We start from the raw sequence: 19,782 nt of genomic DNA on the forward strand, positions 1-19,782 counted from the left end.
CGCCCCGCCTTCGCCCCGCCCCCTCCCCCGCCCCGCCTCGTCTTCTCGCGCGGCCAGCGCCCCGCCCCCACCTCGCCCCGCCTCTTCTCGCGCGGCCAGCGCCCCGCCCCGCCTTCGCCCCGCCCCTTCCCCTCGCCCCGCCCCCCCCCCCGCGCGAGTGCCGGACCCTGGAGAATCGATCCAGCGGAAGACCAGCCCAGAGGCGGGGCGGAGAACGTCGCGCCGTGGTGACGTAGTGTCGCCGGCGCGGGCGGGTGACGCCAACTGGGCCCGTTGTCTGTGTGTGGGGCTAGGGGCTAGGGGCTAGGGGCCCCGGGGCGGCGGGGGCTCCCGGCGCGGGCGGCGGTGGGTCGGGAGGGCCTGGACATGGCGCTGAGGGGCCGCCCCGCGGGAAGATGAATAAGGGCTGGCTGGAGCTGGAGAGCGACCCTGGTGAGGAGGGCGCTGGGCGGGCCGGGGGCTGGGGAGGCCTGGTGCGCCCGAAACGCGCCCGCCTGACCACCGCCTGCCCCTCTTGTCGCCCCACCCAGGCCTCTTCACCCTCCTGGTGGAAGATTTCGGTAAGAGCCGCTCCTACCCGCCGGATCCGGGCTATCGGGGCCCACTCCCGTGCCCTCGCTCCACACCCAGGGGCTGCCCTTCCCGACTTCTTTCCTTCCCTGATCGCAGGTGTCAAAGGGGTGCAGGTGGAGGAGATCTATGACCTTCAGAGCAAATGTCAGGGGTGAGTGGCTTGGTGCCAGGGCCTTCCCAGACACCCTGAGAGCAAGGGAAGGGCCAGGGGAGGAGTGCCCCTCAAGGGAGGTAGAGTAGGAATCCCAAGTTATAAAATCTCATGCATGGAAGCACCTGTCTTTGGGTGCCCTCCTGACCAAGCTGATGTTTTCGTTTTCTCCCAGTCTTCCTTCAGCACCTCCCTTTGTGTAGTAGTCCCCTTCCCCCAGTACAAACCTAACCGTCCTTTGGAGTATAGTTCAGCTGCCTTTTCTGGTTGCCCAGCAGGAAGGCAGCCCCTTCTCTTGAACCCAGGTCACACAGTGCCTACTGTAGTTGACTAATTTCTGTTTTCATGTACTCGAGTGCCGGTGGCTTTAATCCCTTCATAAAGGTCTTGTATTGATTGGTTGGTGTGTGGCATCTGGCAAGGCCCCTCTTGGGTGACCAACCTCAGGGCCTTGTCTTGGTGGTTCTGCAGAATAGAGGTGTGGAGGGACTACAGTGCATGAACTGAGAGGTCTGTTTTTATCTCCCAGGAAAGAAGGGACTGACAATAGGTATTCGTTTGCTTCTTTCACTGCCCTGGGGCCTAGGCCTTGGAGTTCACAGTGAGAATTAGTGTTTAAATTCCTCGATCAGAGTTTTTTTCTTGCCTTACCAGTCTGTTCCTACCCTGTCGTGGGCCATGGGTTCCAGCTTTTCATCTCTTATCCCAGAACCATACACTTCATGAGGACACAGGGTATTCTGGAGCATTACAGCCAGAAGCTGAGCTTGACTCCCTGCGGCAGGCTTCTGGGTGTGAGGGCTCAGGGCCACTTTGAGCATTGCTGGAAAGAGGCCAGGGTAGAGGTGGGATCCGAGAAGGACACCTGAGTGGCAACACAATACATGGGAATAGGCAGGAAAAGAAAGGGGAGGCTGATTGCCTTCCCCCACTTGGCTGGTTTAGCTTTACCCCTTACTTTCCCCAGCCCAGTGTATGGATTCATCTTCCTGTTCAAATGGATCGAAGAGCGCCGATCCCGTCGCAAGGTCTCTACCTTGGTGGATGATACGTCCGTGATTGATGATGATATTGTGAATAACATGTTCTTTGCCCATCAGGTCTGCTGGGCTCTGTGTTCTGTTTGGAGGGTGGGATACTGCCATTGTCTTTGCTGGGAAGTGGAAGTGGGGGAAGGCAGGAGGAGGAGGAGACAGGCAGATAGCAGGAGTGGTGATTAGAGAAGTCTTCTGGCAGAAGGAACTGAGCGCTTATTCATTAAAGAAAAGGGAGTACCTTCAGAGCAGGGTGGTGTTGAGTCCTCAGACACTTGGGTATTTAGTTGAATGAACAAATGTGGGGGGAGGTGAGGGAAGCTGATGAGTTTTGTTGTCCAGCTAGGACTGTCCCTCTCTGGGTCCCCATTCTCAATGAGTGTGGCTTGGGGTGAGGCATGCTGCATGTGAGTGACTGTTCTTGGGTTTCACAGCTGATCCCCAACTCTTGTGCCACTCATGCCCTGCTGAGTGTGCTCCTGAACTGCAGCAGTGTGGACCTGGGGCCCACCCTGAGTCGCATGAAGGACTTCACCAAAGGCTTCAGCCCAGAGGTAGGCCGTGGTACCTCACTCCTGGCTCTCAGCTTGCCAGGCACATCTGACTCCCAAGCCTACTTGTAAGGCTACCACATGGCATTTGACACCATGAAGCCATTTCCTTTTCTTTTTTTTTTTTTTTTTTTTTTTTTTTGCCATTTCCTTTTCAAATTATTTATATGATGTTTGACCCTTAAATTTTAGTCCCAATTGTCAGGAAAGACCTAAGGAGGAAAGGAACATTCCTTAAGTGATACTTTGTTAGGACTTTGTCAGGTCTGTGTCTGGCCATGTTGCTCTCCAGTGTCCACTCATAATGTGCAAGAATAACTCCATCCTTCTCGGGCTCAGGAGTTCTCTTCTGTCCCCACTGACCTCTCAGGAGAATCCATCTGTGCTTCTTCAGGTTCCTGGAATGCCTCCAGGCCTATTTTCCAGAGCTTTGCTTCCCACCCTGAGGTCCAGCTGAGAAGTTGTTTTGATGTCTTATTTCTTTCTCTCTAGAGCAAAGGATATGCAATTGGCAATGCCCCAGAGTTGGCCAAGGCACATAATAGCCATGCCAGGTGTGTGGGAGCTGTGGGAACTGATGGGAATTGGGGTAGGAAGGGTTGTCCTGTTCTGGGCCCTGAGTCTGTCCTTCCCTAGGCCGGAGCCACGCCACCTCCCCGAGAAGCAGAATGGCCTTAGTGCTGTGCGGACGATGGAGGCGTTCCACTTTGTCAGCTATGTGCCTATCACGGGCCGGCTTTTTGAGCTGGATGGGCTGAAGGTCTACCCCATTGACCATGGTAGGGACCTTTTGGGTTTTTCTGCTTACCTTCTGGGGAGCTAGGGCTCAGGGTCCTGAGGTGTTTGGGACCCAGTGGCAGGGGGTGGGGGTTGACATCTGTCTCTGGCTGGAAGGCACCCTGCACACACTATCTGACTACCCCCAGACTCCCTGACTCAACTGCTCTCTATCTTCCTTCCCATTCCCAGCCTACCCAAACTCAGGGCTTCCCACCTGCTCACTCCTCATCTTGGTCTTCCCTAGGGCCCTGGGGGGAGGATGAGGAATGGACAGACAAGGCTCGGCGGGTCATCATGGAACGTATCGGCCTGGCCACTGCAGGGTAAGGGCTCTAGGCTTGCCCTGCTCTCTGGAGCTGTGCCCCCATCGGGAGGGACACAGAAGAGGGAAAGCATGGAGGCCACATTACTCGTGTAAGGCCAGATCAGCTTAGATCTTGGGCCTCCCAACTCCTTGCCCTATGTCTCACCTAGGCTTTCCTATGGCCTGCTTTGGGACAGACTGGGGAGGGGCCTTGGTGGAACCCTAGGTGGCCCAGGCTTGCTGGCTTACTTGCTGAAGGCCCCTCACTCAGCTCATCGGAAGGTATCAGCTCAGCTGCCTAGCATGCAGTGCTAGCTGCTGCCTGCCTTTTGGGGTGGAGCTTATACCTATGGCTATAGTTGTGACTTCCGGGAGCCCTGCCAATTTGTTCGCTTCAACCTGATGGTGGGGCTGTGGTGGGAGCTGCTCTCACGGCTGCGGCTGTGACTGCAGGGAGCCCTACCATGACATCCGCTTCAACCTGATGGCGGTGGTGCCCGACCGCAGGATCAAGTATGAGGCCAGGCTGCACGTGCTGAAGGTGAACCGTCAGACAGTCCTGGAGGCCCTGCAGCAGGTGGGGGCCCCTCCTGCCATCCCTCTTCCCCCCACTGGGGCACATGTCTCTGATTCTCAGATCACTCTTTATTGTGGACCTGTTGAACTTCAACTGACCATTCCTTTCCTCTGCTTTCCTTGTGGAAAAGCTGGGACTCGGGGTGGGAGTGGGAATAGCTTCTTAAAGAAGGTTTGGGTTCGGCTATTGTCTTTCATTGTGAGGGAATGGATAGTGCCAAGGCCCTTTGCTTCCACGGAGCAGCTGGGGTCTGCTTTCACTCCTCTGAGCCTTGGATTCTGTTTTTAGCTGATCAGGGTAACACAGCCAGAGCTGATTCAGACCCACAAGTCTCAAGAGCCACAGCTGCCTGAGGAGTCCAAACCAGCCAGCAGCAAGTCCCCCCTGGCGCTAGATGCAGGCAGGGCCACAGCAGCCTCCGAGGGCACTCACACAGGTACCAGGGATCTGGGTGCCTCCCCTTCACCTCATAGCCACCCCATCATAGCTTGAGCTGAAAGGCACAAGCAGAGCGTGTCTTCTTGTATGGATGCACTTGGGCAGTGGTTCAGGGGCTCCTTTGGGAGGTGCCTGTAGCCCTCCTTGAAACATGGAGAGCGGTCCTCCCCTAAAGAAAGGCACCTGTAAAGGGTGGACATTACCACAGCCCCTGAGCCTTCTCTAGAGTAAATATTCCCTTTCTGGTTTTCTTAAAAGGTTTTTTTTTTTTCCTGCTTCCCTCCCTTTTTCCATCTTATCCTTCTGTCTTATAATGGGCCCATGACCCAGAGCTTGCTGACTCTCATCCCGTCAGCTAGTGTACCTGTTCTTCTTTGGCAAGGGAGGAGGAAGCAGTGCTATGTCTGGTGGGTGTCTGATGGGTTATCTTGAGGATCTGGCTGAATGTCCTGCCTGTGCTCCTTTTCTCTCAGATGGTGTGGAGGAGGTAGCTGGTTCATGTTCTCAAGCCCCAACCCACAGCCCTCCCAGCAAACCCAAGCTGGTGGTGAAGCCTCCAGGGAGCAGCCTCAATGGGGTTCCTCCCAACCCCACTCCCATCGTTCAGCGGCTGCCGGCCTTCCTGGACAACCACAACTATGCCAAGTCCCCCATGCAGGTGAGCTGGGAGCACCCTTGCTCAGGTTCATCCAGTATTCTCTTGCGAGGCTGCAACAAGCAATTTCTTAAGGTGGTTCCTTGGTGTCCACCCTATACCAAGGCCTAGGTGGCCAAGTCTCTCTGTTACCCAGAAGCCCCCATAGGGGCTTAGAGAGGCAGAGAGAACTCTAATTTTCAGTCCACTCACACAGCATTGGGGCAAGATGTTTAGGGCACATTCCTTGGTATTATTCTATGAGGTAGGTTTTGCTGGCAAAGTAAAGGCAAATGTTTCAGGGGTGCTCCGTTTGTCTTAGAAGCCTTGCGTAGGCAGGTCGTGTGGGTGGACAGCAGCCTCCCCAGGAATCCAGGGTGGGCTCTGGAGTAACTGGGGTTCAGTGGACTCGAGCTGGAGAGCCTTATTGCCTTTCTGGCTATGAGTGCTGTCTCCAGCCTGGATTGACTGGTCCCTGCTTATGGCTGCCCTGGGTCTCTGCCTCAGGAGGAGGAAGACCTGGCAGCAGGTGTGGGCCGCAGCCGAGTTCCAGTCCGCCCACCCCAGCAGTACTCCGATGATGAGGACGACTATGAGGATGATGAGGACGACGACGTGCAGAACACCAACTCTGCCATCAGGTCAGCCTCGGCTCTGGAAGACTAGAGGCTCAAGTACTGCTGATCCTATCTTGAATATTCTAGCCCATGCTTGAGGTTGCCCTTTAGCATATAACACTGAGCACCTACTGAGTACAGGGTCCTGTGGGAGGCTGGCACACAGGGGCTGACTCCAGGAGGGCTTAGGGCAGTGTTGAAGACATGTAACCAGACAACAAGGCATGTCCTGTTGGGAGGTGGCCTTTCAGCTAGGCCTCAAAGGATTGGATGAAGCAGGGATGGAGGAGATGGGGCGGGGAGGAGTTCTATCCAAAGACGTGGCATTGGCAGAAGGCCAGAGTGAGGCTGCTGGCATAGACGTGTCCTTTGAGAACACATGGCTGGGCTTTTGGAGCTTCGGGTGCCTGGCTGGGAGGGTTAGGGTGCGGGACCAAGTATGAGGAGCTGCAGTGTCACTCCCTGGAGGCCAGGATGTGTCCAGGGCTATTGTGGGCATTGCTGGGCGGGGTCACTTATCCCCTTCCCTTGGCTCACCTCTCATTGGGCCCCCTAGGTACAAGAGGAAGGGTCCAGGGAAGCCAGGGCCACTGAGTGGCTCTGGAGACGGGCAGCTGTCGGTGCTGCAGCCCAACACCATCAACGTCTTGGCTGAGAAGCTCAAAGAGTCCCAGAAAGACCTCTCAATTCCTCTGTCCATCAAGACAAGCAGCGGGGCAGCAAGCCCAGCCGTGGCAGTCCCCACACACTCACAGCCCTCGCCTACACCCAGCAACGAGAGCACAGACACAGCCTCCGAGATCGGCAGTGCTTTTAACTCACCGTTGCGGTCTCCCATCCGCTCAGCCAACCCAACACGGCCCTCCAGCCCTGTCACCTCCCACATTTCCAAGGTGCTTTTTGGAGAGGATGACAGCCTGCTGCGTGTTGACTGCATCCGCTACAATCGTGCTGTTCGTGACTTGGGTCCTGTCATCAGCACGGGCCTGTTGCACCTCGCCGAGGACGGTGTGCTGAGTCCCCTGGCGCTGACAGGTGGGCCTGGGACTGGCTCACTGGCCACTTGGTGGACGGAGGAGGGAGGTGGCCAAGTGACCACCAGGTGTCCTGCACTCTGAAGGGTCTTCTTATGCCTTCTTTTCCCAGAGGGTGGGAAGGGTTCCTCACCCTGCAGCAGACCAAGCCAAGGCAGCCAGGGGTCCAGCAGCCCAGAAGAGAAGGAGGTAGTGGAAGCTGTGGACAGCAGAGAGAAGCCTGGGTTGGCCAGGCCTGGTGAGCCCTTGAGTGGGGAGAAGTACTCCCCCAAGGTGAGTTCCTTTGCAGCTTTCTCTTCTCATCTTGCCAGAGGGAAGGGCCTGAGGCACTGTTGCTCAGGTGCTGGGGTCTTGGAGTTCTGGTATAAAGGTTAGTGGCTGAGGCCAGGCGCCAGGAAGACTGTCTGGGTCGGGGAGCAGCAGGGGCCTTGGTGGGCTCTGTGGACTCTGGCTGCTTCTCCTTGCCTCCAGCTGCCTCTTGGTGTGTGTGTGTGGGGGGGGGGGACTTGATGCTGGCCAGCCCCCCTCAGGGGGGCATTGTGGGATTTTGGCAGGAGCTGCTGGCACTGCTGAAGTGTGTGGAAGCAGAGATCGCAAACTATGAGGCCTGCCTCAAGGAAGAAGTGGAGAAGAGGAAGAAGTTCAAGGTGGGTCACCTTTCTCCCAGCTGCTGGTCCTCTGCCCATCTCTTCCCCGAGATGCGACCTCCTGAAGTCAGCTGGCAGCTGCTCTGGGGCAATGGGCTACAGTGTTCATTCTTCTCTCCCACAGATTGATGACCAGAGGCGGACCCACAACTATGATGAGTTCATCTGTACCTTCATCTCCATGCTGGCCCAGGAAGGTGAGGGGACTTCGCACTGCATCTTACCTGGCATGCCCCGCTGAGAGCCATGTCCCTCAGGCCTCTTATGGTGCTTGAGCAGACTGGGGCTCAGGGATGCCTGAGGGAGCCTCGGCTCCTGGCCGGGGCTTGTGGCCCATTGAGTGGGTGGCTGCTGTGCATCCAGCCACCTGTTCAGTGGCCTCCGCCTCTTTGCAGGCATGCTGGCCAACCTGGTGGAACAGAACATCTCCGTGCGGCGGCGCCAAGGGGTCAGCATCGGCCGGCTCCACAAGCAGCGGAAGCCCGACAGGCGGAAACGCTCGCGCCCTTACAAGGCCAAGCGCCAGTGAGGACTGCCGGCCTGTACTCTGCAGCCCGCTCTTGCCGCATGGCCCTCACCAGGGCCCCTTCCCTGCCCCACTCCCCCTCTTCCCAGTATTACTGAATAGTTCCAGCCAGAGAGCCCAGCTCCGGGAATGGGACCCAGGCTGGATTCCCTGCATTGTGCCCCAGGGCCTGGCAGGGCCGCTCAGCCCCATAGTGCTCTGGAAGCAGCAGCTGGAGCTGGGGCGCAGTGAGGTGCTGCAGCTTCCTCCACAGCCGGCTGTGGAGTGGCAGGACCTGGCCTTTCTGCCTTGGCAGCAGAGTATATATTTTACCTACAGAGACGTCTATTTTTCTGGGCTCTAACCCATCTTGCCACCACTGTGTTGACATAGCCAGCTTCCTGACTGCATTCTTTCCAACAGTTGTCATCCTGGTGGGCCCAGGTCCCTGCGTCATGCTGGAGTCATGACTGCAGGGGCACAGCTGGGGGCCTGGGTGGGCGTTGGGCCCTGCTGCTCTAGCCTCAGCCGCCAATCGTCCCTGTTGTGAGGAAGCCAGGTCTGCTCTTCCTCCTGGGAGAGCTCCAAACTCAGGGACCCGGCTGCTAGGCTGGATGGGGAGTGGGGTGTCCTAGTAGGGGTGGGATGAGCAGCCTGATGGGGTCCCACGCCTGAGCAGAGAGCCGTTTTTTGGCCTTTAAACTCCCTTCCTGGCTTCAGCAAGGCTCGGGCTCTTTGCCTTCAGTGTTGTAGCCCTGGCAATGGGCCTGCCTTGGGCTCCTGGGCTCTGTCCTTGGAGCCTGGGGTTCAGAGGAGCCCCTGCCCAGCCCCTCAGTATTACCATGTCTCCCTCTTCTTAGGGATAGCAGAGACAGAGCAGCTTGCAGGAAGCTGACACCACTCCCCGCCATGCCAGCTTCCTCAGCCTCTGCAGGGCACTCGGTGGGGGACAGCAGGACTAAGTAGGACAACCAGTTGGAACCCCACTGTTCCCAAAGGGCCTAATGCCAAGGGGTGACGAGCCCAGCACTGTCTTCTGGAGCTCAGGCCCCAAACGTAGCTCCATGGCCTCTGCCAGTTGGCTTTGGAGGTGATCTAAGCAGCCCCCTTATCTGTACATAGTGACTGGGGCAGGGGATGGCTGGCCAGTATAGCAGCTGACTTCTCTGGCCCCTGTAAATATTGGATCAATGAATGAATAAACTCTCCTAAGAAATGACCTCTCCTGTGGTTGCTGGCCTAAGATTTATAGGCCAGGCTGTGGTAGGAGTGAGGACCTAACCAAACCTGGGCCCAAGGTCCTGTGATCAGAAAGATGAGAAGTAAGTATTCTCAGGCATCGATGTTTCTGGGGCTGAGATTCTTGGGACCCTAGATCCAGGAGTTAGAATCTGAGCTGAGGAGGGGCTTTGGGTGGAGTGTGGAACCTGAGGAGGACACTGGGAGGAGAGAGCCATGGCTTTCATCCAGTTCTGATGGCCCCGTGACCTGAACAGATGCTGGGTCTCTGAGTTGAGGAGGCAAGGCAAGGAGGCCTCTAGCCCTGCCTGGTGTGCTGTCCCTGGAGAGGCCCCCTGGAGGGCTCAGCTCTACTCGTGTTGTATTTGGACAGGTCCAGCAGGTCAAAGCTGCTACTTCTGCCATGTCTCCACTGCTCACCACGATCACCCTTGAGGCTGCTGCAGCCCCTCACCCCCACTGTTGTCCTGGTTGTGAGTCCTGCAGAGTGGCACTGACAAAGGCAGCTGAGGCTCAGTGGAACTGCTTAGAAAACAACTTTAATGGCCTCAGCTCCTCTGTCCTGAATCTAGTAGTCCAGGGCACAGATGAGGGCCACACCACGCTTTATCCAGTGTTGCTGGGGCTGATTGGAGGGGATCTCCACAGCAATGACGTAGTTGGTGGAGTGGCCCGTGGTTGATAGTGTTCCTGGGCAGGCAAGAAGTGGGGAGGGTTAGGCTGCTGGTCACAAGAACAGGGACTGGGTAAAAGCAATGGACTCCGCCAACTGAGCTGGAGCAAGCAGGGGCCTTGACCCAAGGGGGAGCCAGACTGGTGACTGGGTCTGGCCAAGGCTCTGGCCTGCCCAGGGTTATGGCGCTGTTGACGACGGGAATGGGAGAGTTGATGCCTCTGCTCATTCCCTGTTGGATCCAGCCCAGGCCCACCTCCCCTTCAAGCCTCCATTAACCCGTCTGAACTGTTAGCAGCCTAGGGCTTCCAAGACCCGGGTGAGGCCGGCTGAGGGAAGCAAGAGGAGGGTGAGCTCCGGGGCCACTGCCCACAGAATGAGCCCAAGTTCTGGGCATTACCCTGCCTGCTGCTGGTTTAGCTCTGTCCTGGCCAGGTTGCTCTCAGGAGTGCTGATCGGCTTCTGTTGGCCATCCGGTTCAGCTAACCTGTCCAGTTAGGCTGGCCCAGTCCTGAGCCCCCACCTGTGGTGCGGGTTCCCCACCCTGGCCCCATACCAGCTCGGGTCAGTGTCTTGTAGATGGGACACAGGTAGAAGTTCTGGTCCTGAGTCTTGCGGTTGTGCGTAGGCACAAGCCAGATAACAGCCATCTCTGTGTATAGTTCCTTGGACCGAGATTCGGCCAGTTGGAAGGCTGCAGGGTCCCAGCGGGCCCCTTCCAGGAATAGCCCATGAATGTAGCACCCCTCCTTGGGCCTTTTCTTGAGCTCTGACACTGACTGCTGCATTACCTGTGGTGGGCACAAAGACATGCCCCCCACGTATAAACACCTGGAATCTGGGCTAGGATTTAGGTTAGGAGGCACAGACTCCCTTCTGAGAGCCTACGTGCCCTTTATTCACCCACTACTTCAGCTGGCAGCCTGTGGTCTGTGTCCTGCCCCTAGGGGTTTCCTGGGGGCTCAGAGCCTCTTCTGGCTTGGCTCTTGCCACCCTAGCCCTACTCAAGACCCCCTGACTGCCAGCCAGCTGTGGCTTCAGCACCCCTCCTTTCTGGGCCATACCCCAGCCTTCCCCTGGCCTGACCTTGGCTGTATGCAAACCTTGAAATCAAATGAGATGGTGTCAATGGAGATGACAGACTTGCGGGCAAAGTTCTGGAGTGTGCCTGTCAGGAAGGCCTGGGGGAAGAAGAAGCCACTGATCCAGAAGACAGCTGGGATGCCCCCTTGGATCCAGGCCTGCAGGAAGTCCAGGCGCTGCATCAGGTCCATGACCCATGAGGACAGAGGCTTGAGCGATGGGTAGGCCTTAGCGTTCCAGAGCTCAGGCACAGTGTTGTTGTACAGGCTGGTAGCCATCAGCTCCAGCTGCGAGGACATCACCACCAGCCCCTTGAGTGCCTTGAGGAGGTCTCGCAGCGTCTCTGTGATTACCTGCAGCAGCCGGTTGTACCTATGGGGCCAGTGGCAAAGAAGCGAGCAGTGGTCCAGGGCCATCTGGCACTATCTGTACTCCCCAGTTGTAGGCCACAGACAGAAAAACAATGGCGGAACGTGGGGCTAAGAGCACAGAGCTGAGTTGGGCAGCCTGGGTACTGATCTCAGCTCCTTAGCAAATGTGTAAACTTAGGTCACTTAACTATTTTGGGCCTTGGTTTACTCATCTGTGAACTGGGAACAACTTGGTTGAGTTAGAGCACAGACTTGGCATGGTACCTGGCCCATAGGTTGCTGTCATTTCTCTGTAATAATAACTCTCCATAAGAACTCAGGTCTGGGGGGCGAGGGGGTTTACCGAATGACCTCCTGTACTAGCACTGTGTTCATTGACTCCTCATACAGCACGGGGTACTTGGCCACCACCATCTGCAAGTTGATGGGCTCAGGAACCTGGAGCAGAACATTGTGGGCCACATCCTCCACTATCTGTGGGGGCAAAGGGACACGGGGACGGGGGTCAGGGCCAGCACACCTTAGTTCTTGCAGGGTTCCACATGCACAGAGTTCCCTCTGGGGGAGCAGGCAGGATACTGGGGGGAGCCCTGCCCAACCTGTGGGCCCCTTCCCCCTGCTGCCACCTACCTCCTCCCGGCCCAGGCTGCCCATAGAGGATGATTTGGGTTGCAGCTGGATGATGGCACCAAACAGGGCATAAGTCTCATTCTGGGCAAAGGTGATGTTGGCATTGTCATGCAGGCCGAAGATCTCAGGCATGTCATTGAGAGGGAGGCCTTTGATGTAAGAGAGGTAGCCCTAGAGGGTGGGAGGGCCACACCTGAAGCCTCGCCCTACCCCTAGCCGGTGGGCGGTCCTCCAGTTAAGCACAACTCTCACTTGTCTCCCCAACTTGTAACCCTTACACATCTCCCTCTTCTTGGGACTGCATGGCTTCTGAGGCGCTGTGTGGGGAGCCTTTGCTTCCCCCGCCAGCCCTCTTCCTGCTGCCATGCTGCTCCTTGCTCCTTCATTCAACTCCTCCAAGCAGTCACGCTTCCCTCCTTACAATGATGACCCACACTCCAACAGCCAACCCGGCCCCTGCCAGCTCCGCCACACATCTTAGCAGAAGCACCATTTCCTCTGGGACCCCTTGGAGGAGCTGCTGCTGCCTCAATTGAATAATTATGCTCAGGCTGTGGCCGGGAAGCCAGAGTTCACCTCTCCCCACACAGCCTGAGCTCCAGGGCAGAGACTCAGTGTCCACCTTCCTCACTGTGGCTATCTCTGTGGAATGGGGTAATCCATGAAAAGGAGCTGCTGGAGGGCCGGGGCCACGCCTCCTCCCACCCAGCACCTGAGGGTGTTCAGGGCACCAGCCGGCAGGCTTACATTGAGGTCGTAGGTAGGCTGGATCTGGTGGTAGACGCCTGAGGCGCTGTAGCTATGCTCGTGGTGGAGCACGGAGGGGTTGTAGTAGTCTTCCAGGATGTTCATGACGCAGCGACGGTCCCAGTCATCAGTGACACGGCCCCCATAGTTTATCTCCCCGGCTGTGTACTTGAGGACCTACAGGGCAGGTGTGAGGGCCCCCACAAGCACCCAGCACCCCACCCTAGCCTGTCCCTGGCCCACCTTGTAGGGGATGTCCTCATATTCATCCAGAAACATCTTGAGTTGGCTGATACAGATGCGCAGGTCCCCGTCTGTGAACTCATAGGGGATGTTGAAGCCCAGGGCCCCAAACTTGCGGCGCTCCAGGGCATTCCCGTGGAACAGGCACAGGGATAGCAGAAGGGACTTGAACTCCATCACCTGTGAGAGGCAGGGGAGTGAGGGGCAGGGCCAGGCCCCAGGCATGGCGATGGGGAAGGGTGTACCCCTCACACCTCACCTTGTGGCAGGAGTTGAGGAAGTCATCGCTGAGGCTGCTGTAGGACTTGAGCAGGTTGGCCTTGACGCCACGCGGCGGCTCGATGGTCATCTTGGAGCCATTCTGCAGGATGGACACTGGGAACTTGTTGCTGGGCAGGCTGGTGAGCCACAGGCGGAAGTCCCGGTGCACCTGGTGGCCACATACCACATGAGCTCCTTCCTACCAGGAGCTCTGGGCCACCTGCAGCATGACCCTCCCCCTGGGTGGGCCGGGCCAAGCTAGGCTGTGCAGACCACTGATTAAGAATATGGTCTTGGGGCACCTGGGTGGCTCAGCAGTTGAAGGGTTGAGCCTCTGCCTCTGGCTCAGGGCATGATTCCCTGGTGATCAAATCTCGCATCAGGCTCCCGGAGGAGAGACTGCTTCTCCCTCTGCCTCTGTCTGTCTCTCATGAATAAATAAGTAAATAAATAAAATCTTAGAAAAAAGAATATGGGCTTTATCAGGTAATGATCTCAGGGTTGTGAGATCAAGCCCTGGTCTGCTCCACACTGGGTGTGTAGCCTGCTTCAGATTCTCTCTTTCTCTCCCTCTGCCTCTACCCCTCAATAAAAAAAGGAATAGGGGCTTTGGCAAGTCCCAGGGTCACCAGTCTATGCTGGGTGGACTTGGGCAAGTCACATCAACACTGGTAACAGTAACTCAGGGAGCCATTGAGAGGATGAATCTAGCTGAGGCTTGTTTCATCCATATATCACTTCCCGAGTGCTGTGTGCCAGGCTAGGACGATCTCTATGGGACAATCTCCCTCAGTCTTGGCTCCTGGATGGATGCATTAGCAGCCTCTTCAGCAAAGGAGGACATTGGGTCTGTGGCAAGAAGGGCAGCGCAACCTTATCGGGATTGATGTGCTCGATGAGGCGCTCCAGGGCTGGCATCCAGCTCGGTGCCAGGTGGCAGTTCTGGAAGAAGACCCACTTGCCCCTCTCTATGGAACTGTGCATCATGGCCTCTGCGCGAGGGCCCTGTTGGGATGGGAGTGCTGAGCGGGGAGGGGCCAGCCAGCCCGGCCTCTAGGCCCCCACCCCTGCCCACACCGTCTTTACCTGGCCCTGGCCCAGGGAGATGGCAGAGAGCTTCTTGGAGAATTTCATCTCTTCAGCAAACTTGTAGAGGTCGGCAGCGGGGTCAGTGCCAGGTGATAGCACAAAGATGAGGGGCGTGGTGGAGCTGGAGTCTTTGAACACCACTGACAGGTTGGCTGCCTATGGGTCAGGGAGAGATGCTGGGTCCCTGGGGCTGAGGCAGGGCAGGACCAGGGCAAGGCAGAAGGTCCTGGAGCTTCTAGAGAGCTCTCAGAGAGGCTTCCTGGTGAGGCCTGCAAACTCCCAGAGCCTTTGGAGGGTATGACTAGGAGCTCCAGCCTGACCAAGGTTGTAAAATGGTCTGTCCAGGTGCAGCCAGGCCCCTGGGACCCATAGGTGGGGATTAGTCTGGGCACTGGCTGAATGGCACTTGCCTGGGGCTCAATGAAGCGTGGCTCCAGATTGGTGGCCACAAAATCTTGCATGGCATTGGTAACCTTGTCTCCACGCAGGCAGCGGAGAACCAGCAGCTTCTGGAACTGGTCCAGGTACTCATTCCAGATGCCAGGCAAGGGTTCCCTGCAACAGGCCCATGTGTCCCTGAGAGCTGACCTGTGGGAAGGCACTGGGCCCAGGGACTCTGCTGGCTGGATGACCGGGGAGAGTAGAGTGCCTAGAGGGTACACAGCCGGGGCACAGAACAGATGTGGCCACAGCTGCAGGACAACCCTGGGTGGCTCCTCAGACAAACCTCCTGTGCAGGCCTGTTCCTGGGGTCTTACCTCTCCACATGACCACCCTTGCTATGCCCTGGGGTGCAGCTCACCGGTGGGGTTCAAGGCTGTCAAAGATGGATTGGAATTCTGAGAGGTGCTTTGTGAAGTCTTGGGCGAAGGAGGAGAAGGCTGGGAGGTTTGAGAGTGCGAGGATGTCTCTCCAGGCCCGGTCTGACAGCCAGTCGGGTGCTGGGTTCTCAGTCATGAGCTGGATGGAACCTCCGGACAGGAGGTAGCGCCACTCACCCTGGCAGGGGACAGGGGGAGGCTAGTGCCCACCCAGCAATGCCTCCCCTACCACCCTCAGCCAGAGAAATGGGGTCCTCCCTGGGGGTGGCAGTCAGACAGATAAGTCTGGGTTAGTGTCCCCGCTCCACATTTTCCTGGCTGTGTGTCTTAGGCAAAGGATGTGACCTCTCTGAGCCTCAGTCTCTTCATTTTGTAAAGTAGGAAGAGTGGGAATTTAAGTTGCTTCCCAAGGGTTTTGTTAGCCTGGCACCTAGACACGGCGAAGGCTTGGGCTGTTAATGCTCACTGTCTCGGCAGTGATTTCCAACACACAGCAAAACACCGGGGCTCATGAGAGCCTGAGCTAGGGGGTTCAGGACTGTATCTGCTCACCAGCACACTTGGCTCTGAGAAGGCTGTGCTCACAGGACAGCTTGGGCCACAATGAACCCTGGGTATCCAGACTGTTTTAAGCAAGGAACTGTTTCCTAGAGCCTCTGTCCCTTTACTCTTGCTGTACCCTCCTGCCTGGCCTTCTCTTTCCTTCCCAGGCCTGGCAACAGGGCACTTCCTCAGGCCATCTGTCCTGGGTCACCGGCCCAGCTGGCTGCCCCTTTGCTCATGCACCTGGTCGATCTTGTCCTCATTCATCATGATACGGACACACAGCAGGAAGGCAAACATCAGCTTGTGCTTCTCAAAGAGGCTGCGGCACACGTTGCTATAGAGGTTGTAGGTCAGGTAGCGGTTGATGTTGGCGATGCGCTTCTTCAGGTTGTCTGTGGGGCAGGGAGGTGATGGCAGTGCGTGAGGAGAGGTGAGGGATAGCAAGAGCCCCTGGGTTCAGTCCAGCCCAGTGGGTCGGCCCCACAGCCATGAGGGCAGTCTGGGCATCCCCTGGGGGCCTGTGAAATTCCCAGCAAAGGGGCTCTAAGGCGGTTGGGAGGGGCGTGTGTGCTGTTATGTCTAATATGAGAGTATGTGCAAGTGAACACAGGTAAGAGTTTACACATACGTGTCTGTTGTGGAGATGTGTCCAACTGTGTCACATCTGTGCCAGAGTGGGAGCCCATGCGTCAATGAGTACATGCATGCCAGGCCTACCTGCCCTCTCCGAGTTGGCGATGCCTGAGCGGAAGATGTTGAGAAACCACTCCAGGGAGTACTGGTACATGGGGTCCACGTTGGCCAGGTCAGATACACAGAAAAAAAGGATTTGGGTGCGGACAGCCACAGGGATGTACTCCATGCGCGTGAGGTCAATGTCCCTCTCCGTCTGCTCTGCGATCCTGACTTTGGCCTGGAGGGGCAGCAGGGTAGTGGTGGTCAGGCGCAGGCCAGCTGGCAAAGAGCAGGAGGCAGACATAGGCGGGGACAGGGGTCAGGCCTGGGGTAGGTGGGGAGAGGCAGGAGTTGCAGGCAGGGACAGGCAGTTGCTGACCTGGATCTCGGCAGCCTTCATCTTGGAAGCCTCCAGCACCTTGATGAGCTCCATGTCATCCACGGGGTTGCCTTCGGAGGAACTGAGCCTGTACAGGATCTGGTCTTCGATGTCCTTCAGCTCCTGGCGCATCTTGGCATTACTAACAATCAGCTGATTCTTAGCTTCCTCCAGGTCTGGCCGCTCCTCAGCCACTACCTGGCCCAGTAACTGGTCCTCTAGGCCACTGCCAGGGGAAGGGGACACCATGTCTGTAACACTGGGAGGCTCCAGAGGGCCAGTCTTGAGCCTGCTCATCTATCTACCTGTGCCTCCAGGCTCCAAGAACCCAGCATCCCTGCCAGTATCATCCGGGGAGGCCTAGCCTCTTTCTTGGCTGCAGGGCTAATGCAGAGCCTGCCTGCAAAGTGACCAGTTCTCAGTGAGATGCCAGGTGGCAACCTGGAATCCCAGGATGGGTCAGGTGGTTGGATACATGAGTTGCTGGGATCGTTGAAAAACATCCTCTTGGCAAGAGGGGGCTAGGTGACTGGTAGGGACAGGCCTTTCACCACCTCATCCATACGAGGTTAATAGTGGCCACTAACATAGAGGCCAGAGCATGGAGCAGGTTTGTGGGCTCTGTGCAGGTGACCAGCAAAAGCCATAGTGCCTGGGCTCATGGCAGCAAGGCAGGAAATGGGGTTTGGGTACAGGGAGCCAGAGTGTGCTGGACTCAGGCTCCAGGGCAGCTCTGGGGGCAAGTGCACAAGGGGCTGGCAAGGGCTGAGCTGTGGGGAAGGGTACTTGGACAAGATGGGGCTAGCGCTGACCAGGGAGGCTGAGGGGCCCTGCCCAGTGATCAAGCGCTCTTGATCTTCGGGGTGGGGGTTCTTATTTGGAAATGGTGGCAAGTAAGGGGAGCTGGAGGAGGTGCTAGAAAGGCCTGGAGGGCCAGATTGCCTTGGAAGAAGCTGCTGGAGCCTCTGGGAAAGCCAGGGAGTCTTGGCCCAGGGGTGGGAGAGGGGAAGCCAGGAAGAGCTCACGCTCTGGGTCTGGGGCCTGGAGGCTTACCTGGGTGACAGGGTGAAGTTGATGAGGGTGAGTTTAGTGGAGATCTCAGGTGTGTAGTGTGGGTTGGGCAGCTTAGTGGTGATATACATCCTGAAGTCCTCGTGGTAGGGGATCACCGTGTCCCCCAGCTTCAGCACTGTGTTCCCCTGCTGTTTGTATGTCTACGGTAGGAGGGATGGGCAAGCACTGTGGCCTGGGCTTCGCCAGTGAGGCAGTGAGTGGGGCTGCCCTTTCCCCCTGGTGCTGCAGGCCTACCTGCTTGAGCAGCACGGGCTCCAGGGCCGGGTCCAGCTCCTCGCCCACATTCTCCAGAAGGCAGGGCTTGCCAAAGCGGATAGCGTTCTCCATGCTACGCAGGAAGTCCCGGTCACTCAGCTTGAACACATCCAGCCCATTATCCTTCTCCTGTGGGCATAGGGGCAAGTGGGGTCTGTGAGAGCTGATGGCCAGCTCAAGGCTCAGCTACTGCCCCTGTACCTGCTAAGCCCAGCTGCGTGGGGGTGGCAGCACCAGGCAGATGGGCTCACCATGTTCTTGATCCATTTGTTGGCCTGGCCCTGAGGGTCAATGAAGTGGGTCCAGCGCTGGGAGAACTGGTTGATGACCCCGTTCTCCACTGACAGTGTGTCATTGGGGAGGCCAGCAATCTGTGGGGGCATCAGGTGCCAGACCAGGTCAGGGCTGTCCCACAAGCGGGGTCAGCTGGGGTGACAGCTACTCCAGCTTCATGCTCCGCTATCTCTTCCCTCTCCTAATTGTGTGCCTTTGGAGGGAGGGGCAGACGGCAGTGTGCACAGGTGTCAGCCCACAGGACCCCCTACTCTCTCCTGCTCCCAGGCTGGATCCCAACACCCTTCTTCTCTGGGCCTGTCTGCCATTTTGCCTACTGAGTCCTCACTCACTCAGACCGTCTCCCAGAACCCACAGGCCACCTATACCCTGGCCTATACTCTCCCTTGGCCTCTGCCAACAGCCTCTTGGTTTTCTCCCTGGGCCAACTTTATCTATCCTTCAGCGTCTAGCTCAGATCTGACTTCCTAACCTCACCATGGATGCAGCTATCCTACCCCGACCCACTCTGGCAAGCCCCCCTTGAATTCTCTGCCCACAGTTAGCTAGATCCGTGTCACACTGTGTTCAGCTTTCTCCTCTCCCACCCACAGCTTCTTGTTGGGCCCAGGCAGGTTCAGGGAAGGCATCTCTGAGCAGGCTGAGGACTGAGGAAAGAGGGTGGGAGGGAAGCAGGGGGCTCCTGGCTTAGCCTAGTCACTCCAGCACCCCCCAGACAGGCACCTGCCATGAGCGGATATTCACAGGGTTCCCGAGTGTCCCGATGAGCGTGGGCTCAGAAGTGTGCGGGACCTTGTGTCTCTTGAGCTGCTTGACCCACTGGTTGTAGAGCACCGTGCGGTACTGGCCCTGGGGAGATGCCAGGCTCAGGGCCGCCCACCACGACATGTGTGATGCCCTCCTACCTCGCCTGCCCCCCAGCACCCAGGAGTTGTACACAGAGGTGGAGTTCAGCAGTGGAGGAAGACGTTTGCACTCAGGCCCCACTTTGGGTGACCCCTTTGGCCTCTGTAAACCTCAGCCCCTCATCTCTAAAACAGGGCTAATGACAACAAGGCCCACCTGTCAGGGAGGCTGTGAGGACTGAATGAGAGGTACCCAGCAAGCATAGAAGTGCGAGCTCAGGTTCCTACTAGAAAGCCGGCCCTGCCAGCTTTCCTGCACTGCCTTATCCCCCATGCCTGGAACAGCACAGGGTTCAGATAGGGCACCTGAGAAGCACTTGCCGAATGAGTGAGCGAGGGGAGAGCCACCCTGTAGGGGGCCCCTCATGGCCGTGAGAGTGTCCCAGGGAGGGCTGAAAGGCTCCTTACTGTGAAGGGGCCCAGGTAGGCCACGAAGCCAGCAGCCACCAGCACGTCACCAGAGATGTTACCAAGCATATGTTCCAGGTTCTCCACCGTCTCCTGCCAGCGCACCTTCTCATCCGACAGCCCGTTGATGAGCTGCAGAGGTATCCCCGTGGGATGGGCTGTGCTTGGCCAGGCCAGGGGATGGAGAAGGGGTGCAGGACCTGCCCGCCACCCCCACCTCCCAACCTGCCAGACCCTCCCAGCC

The 19,782-nt window shown here is 57.5% G+C and overlaps 2 protein-coding genes across 2 annotated transcripts in view; one reads left to right on the plus strand and one right to left on the minus strand.

Moving 5' to 3' along the window:
- Window positions 1-263: 263 nt before the first annotated feature.
- BAP1 (BRCA1 associated protein 1) lies at window positions 264-9,064 on the plus strand. Its single transcript, XM_038566247.1, has 17 exons — window positions 264-432; window positions 531-560; window positions 670-724; window positions 1,692-1,824; window positions 2,193-2,312; window positions 2,802-2,863; window positions 2,946-3,088; window positions 3,334-3,412; window positions 3,847-3,970; window positions 4,259-4,406; window positions 4,882-5,066; window positions 5,550-5,683; window positions 6,216-6,694; window positions 6,806-6,966; window positions 7,248-7,340; window positions 7,465-7,537; window positions 7,736-9,064. Exons 1-17 carry the CDS (start codon window positions 396-398, stop codon window positions 7,867-7,869), a joined length of 2,190 nt encoding a protein of 729 aa, XP_038422175.1. The 5' UTR covers window positions 264-395; the 3' UTR covers window positions 7,870-9,064.
- A 537-nt stretch (window positions 9,065-9,601) lies between these two features.
- The window catches only part of DNAH1 (dynein axonemal heavy chain 1), a 76,637-nt gene continuing 66,456 nt past the window's right edge, over window positions 9,602-19,782 (minus strand). The window contains exons 59-78 of the mRNA XM_038566258.1: window positions 19,539-19,670; window positions 18,949-19,074; window positions 18,183-18,302; window positions 17,911-18,060; window positions 17,656-17,816; window positions 16,603-16,828; window positions 16,266-16,461; window positions 15,789-15,940; window positions 14,984-15,180; window positions 14,592-14,736; window positions 14,179-14,337; window positions 13,966-14,097; window positions 13,091-13,261; window positions 12,832-13,011; window positions 12,589-12,765; window positions 11,842-12,012; window positions 11,555-11,685; window positions 10,861-11,212; window positions 10,314-10,548; window positions 9,602-9,774 (exon numbers count right to left, since the gene is read on the minus strand). Coding sequence (XP_038422186.1) covers window positions 9,653-9,774; window positions 10,314-10,548; window positions 10,861-11,212; window positions 11,555-11,685; window positions 11,842-12,012; window positions 12,589-12,765; window positions 12,832-13,011; window positions 13,091-13,261; window positions 13,966-14,097; window positions 14,179-14,337; window positions 14,592-14,736; window positions 14,984-15,180; window positions 15,789-15,940; window positions 16,266-16,461; window positions 16,603-16,828; window positions 17,656-17,816; window positions 17,911-18,060; window positions 18,183-18,302; window positions 18,949-19,074; window positions 19,539-19,670 — 3,435 coding nt within the window. The 3' untranslated portion in view covers window positions 9,602-9,652. The remainder of the gene's footprint in view (window positions 9,775-10,313; window positions 10,549-10,860; window positions 11,213-11,554; window positions 11,686-11,841; window positions 12,013-12,588; window positions 12,766-12,831; window positions 13,012-13,090; window positions 13,262-13,965; window positions 14,098-14,178; window positions 14,338-14,591; window positions 14,737-14,983; window positions 15,181-15,788; window positions 15,941-16,265; window positions 16,462-16,602; window positions 16,829-17,655; window positions 17,817-17,910; window positions 18,061-18,182; window positions 18,303-18,948; window positions 19,075-19,538; window positions 19,671-19,782) is intronic.

The sequence above is a fragment of the Canis lupus genome, chromosome 20 (genome assembly GCF_011100685.1).
Source record: "Canis lupus familiaris isolate Mischka breed German Shepherd chromosome 20, alternate assembly UU_Cfam_GSD_1.0, whole genome shotgun sequence".
NCBI classification, from domain to species: domain Eukaryota; kingdom Metazoa; phylum Chordata; class Mammalia; order Carnivora; family Canidae; genus Canis; species Canis lupus.

Excerpts from the sequence above, each read along its gene's own strand:
- BAP1 (XM_038566247.1), top strand. The coding sequence starts at position 396 with ATGAATAAGGGCTGGCTGGAGCTGGAGAGCGACCCTG. Across the intron at positions 5,684-6,215 it reads AACACCAACTCTGCCATCAG|GTACAAGAGGAAGGGTCCAG; the intron begins GTCAGCCTCGGC and ends TGGGCCCCCTAG. Across the intron at positions 7,341-7,464 it reads AGAAGAGGAAGAAGTTCAAG|ATTGATGACCAGAGGCGGAC; the intron begins GTGGGTCACCTT and ends TCTCTCCCACAG.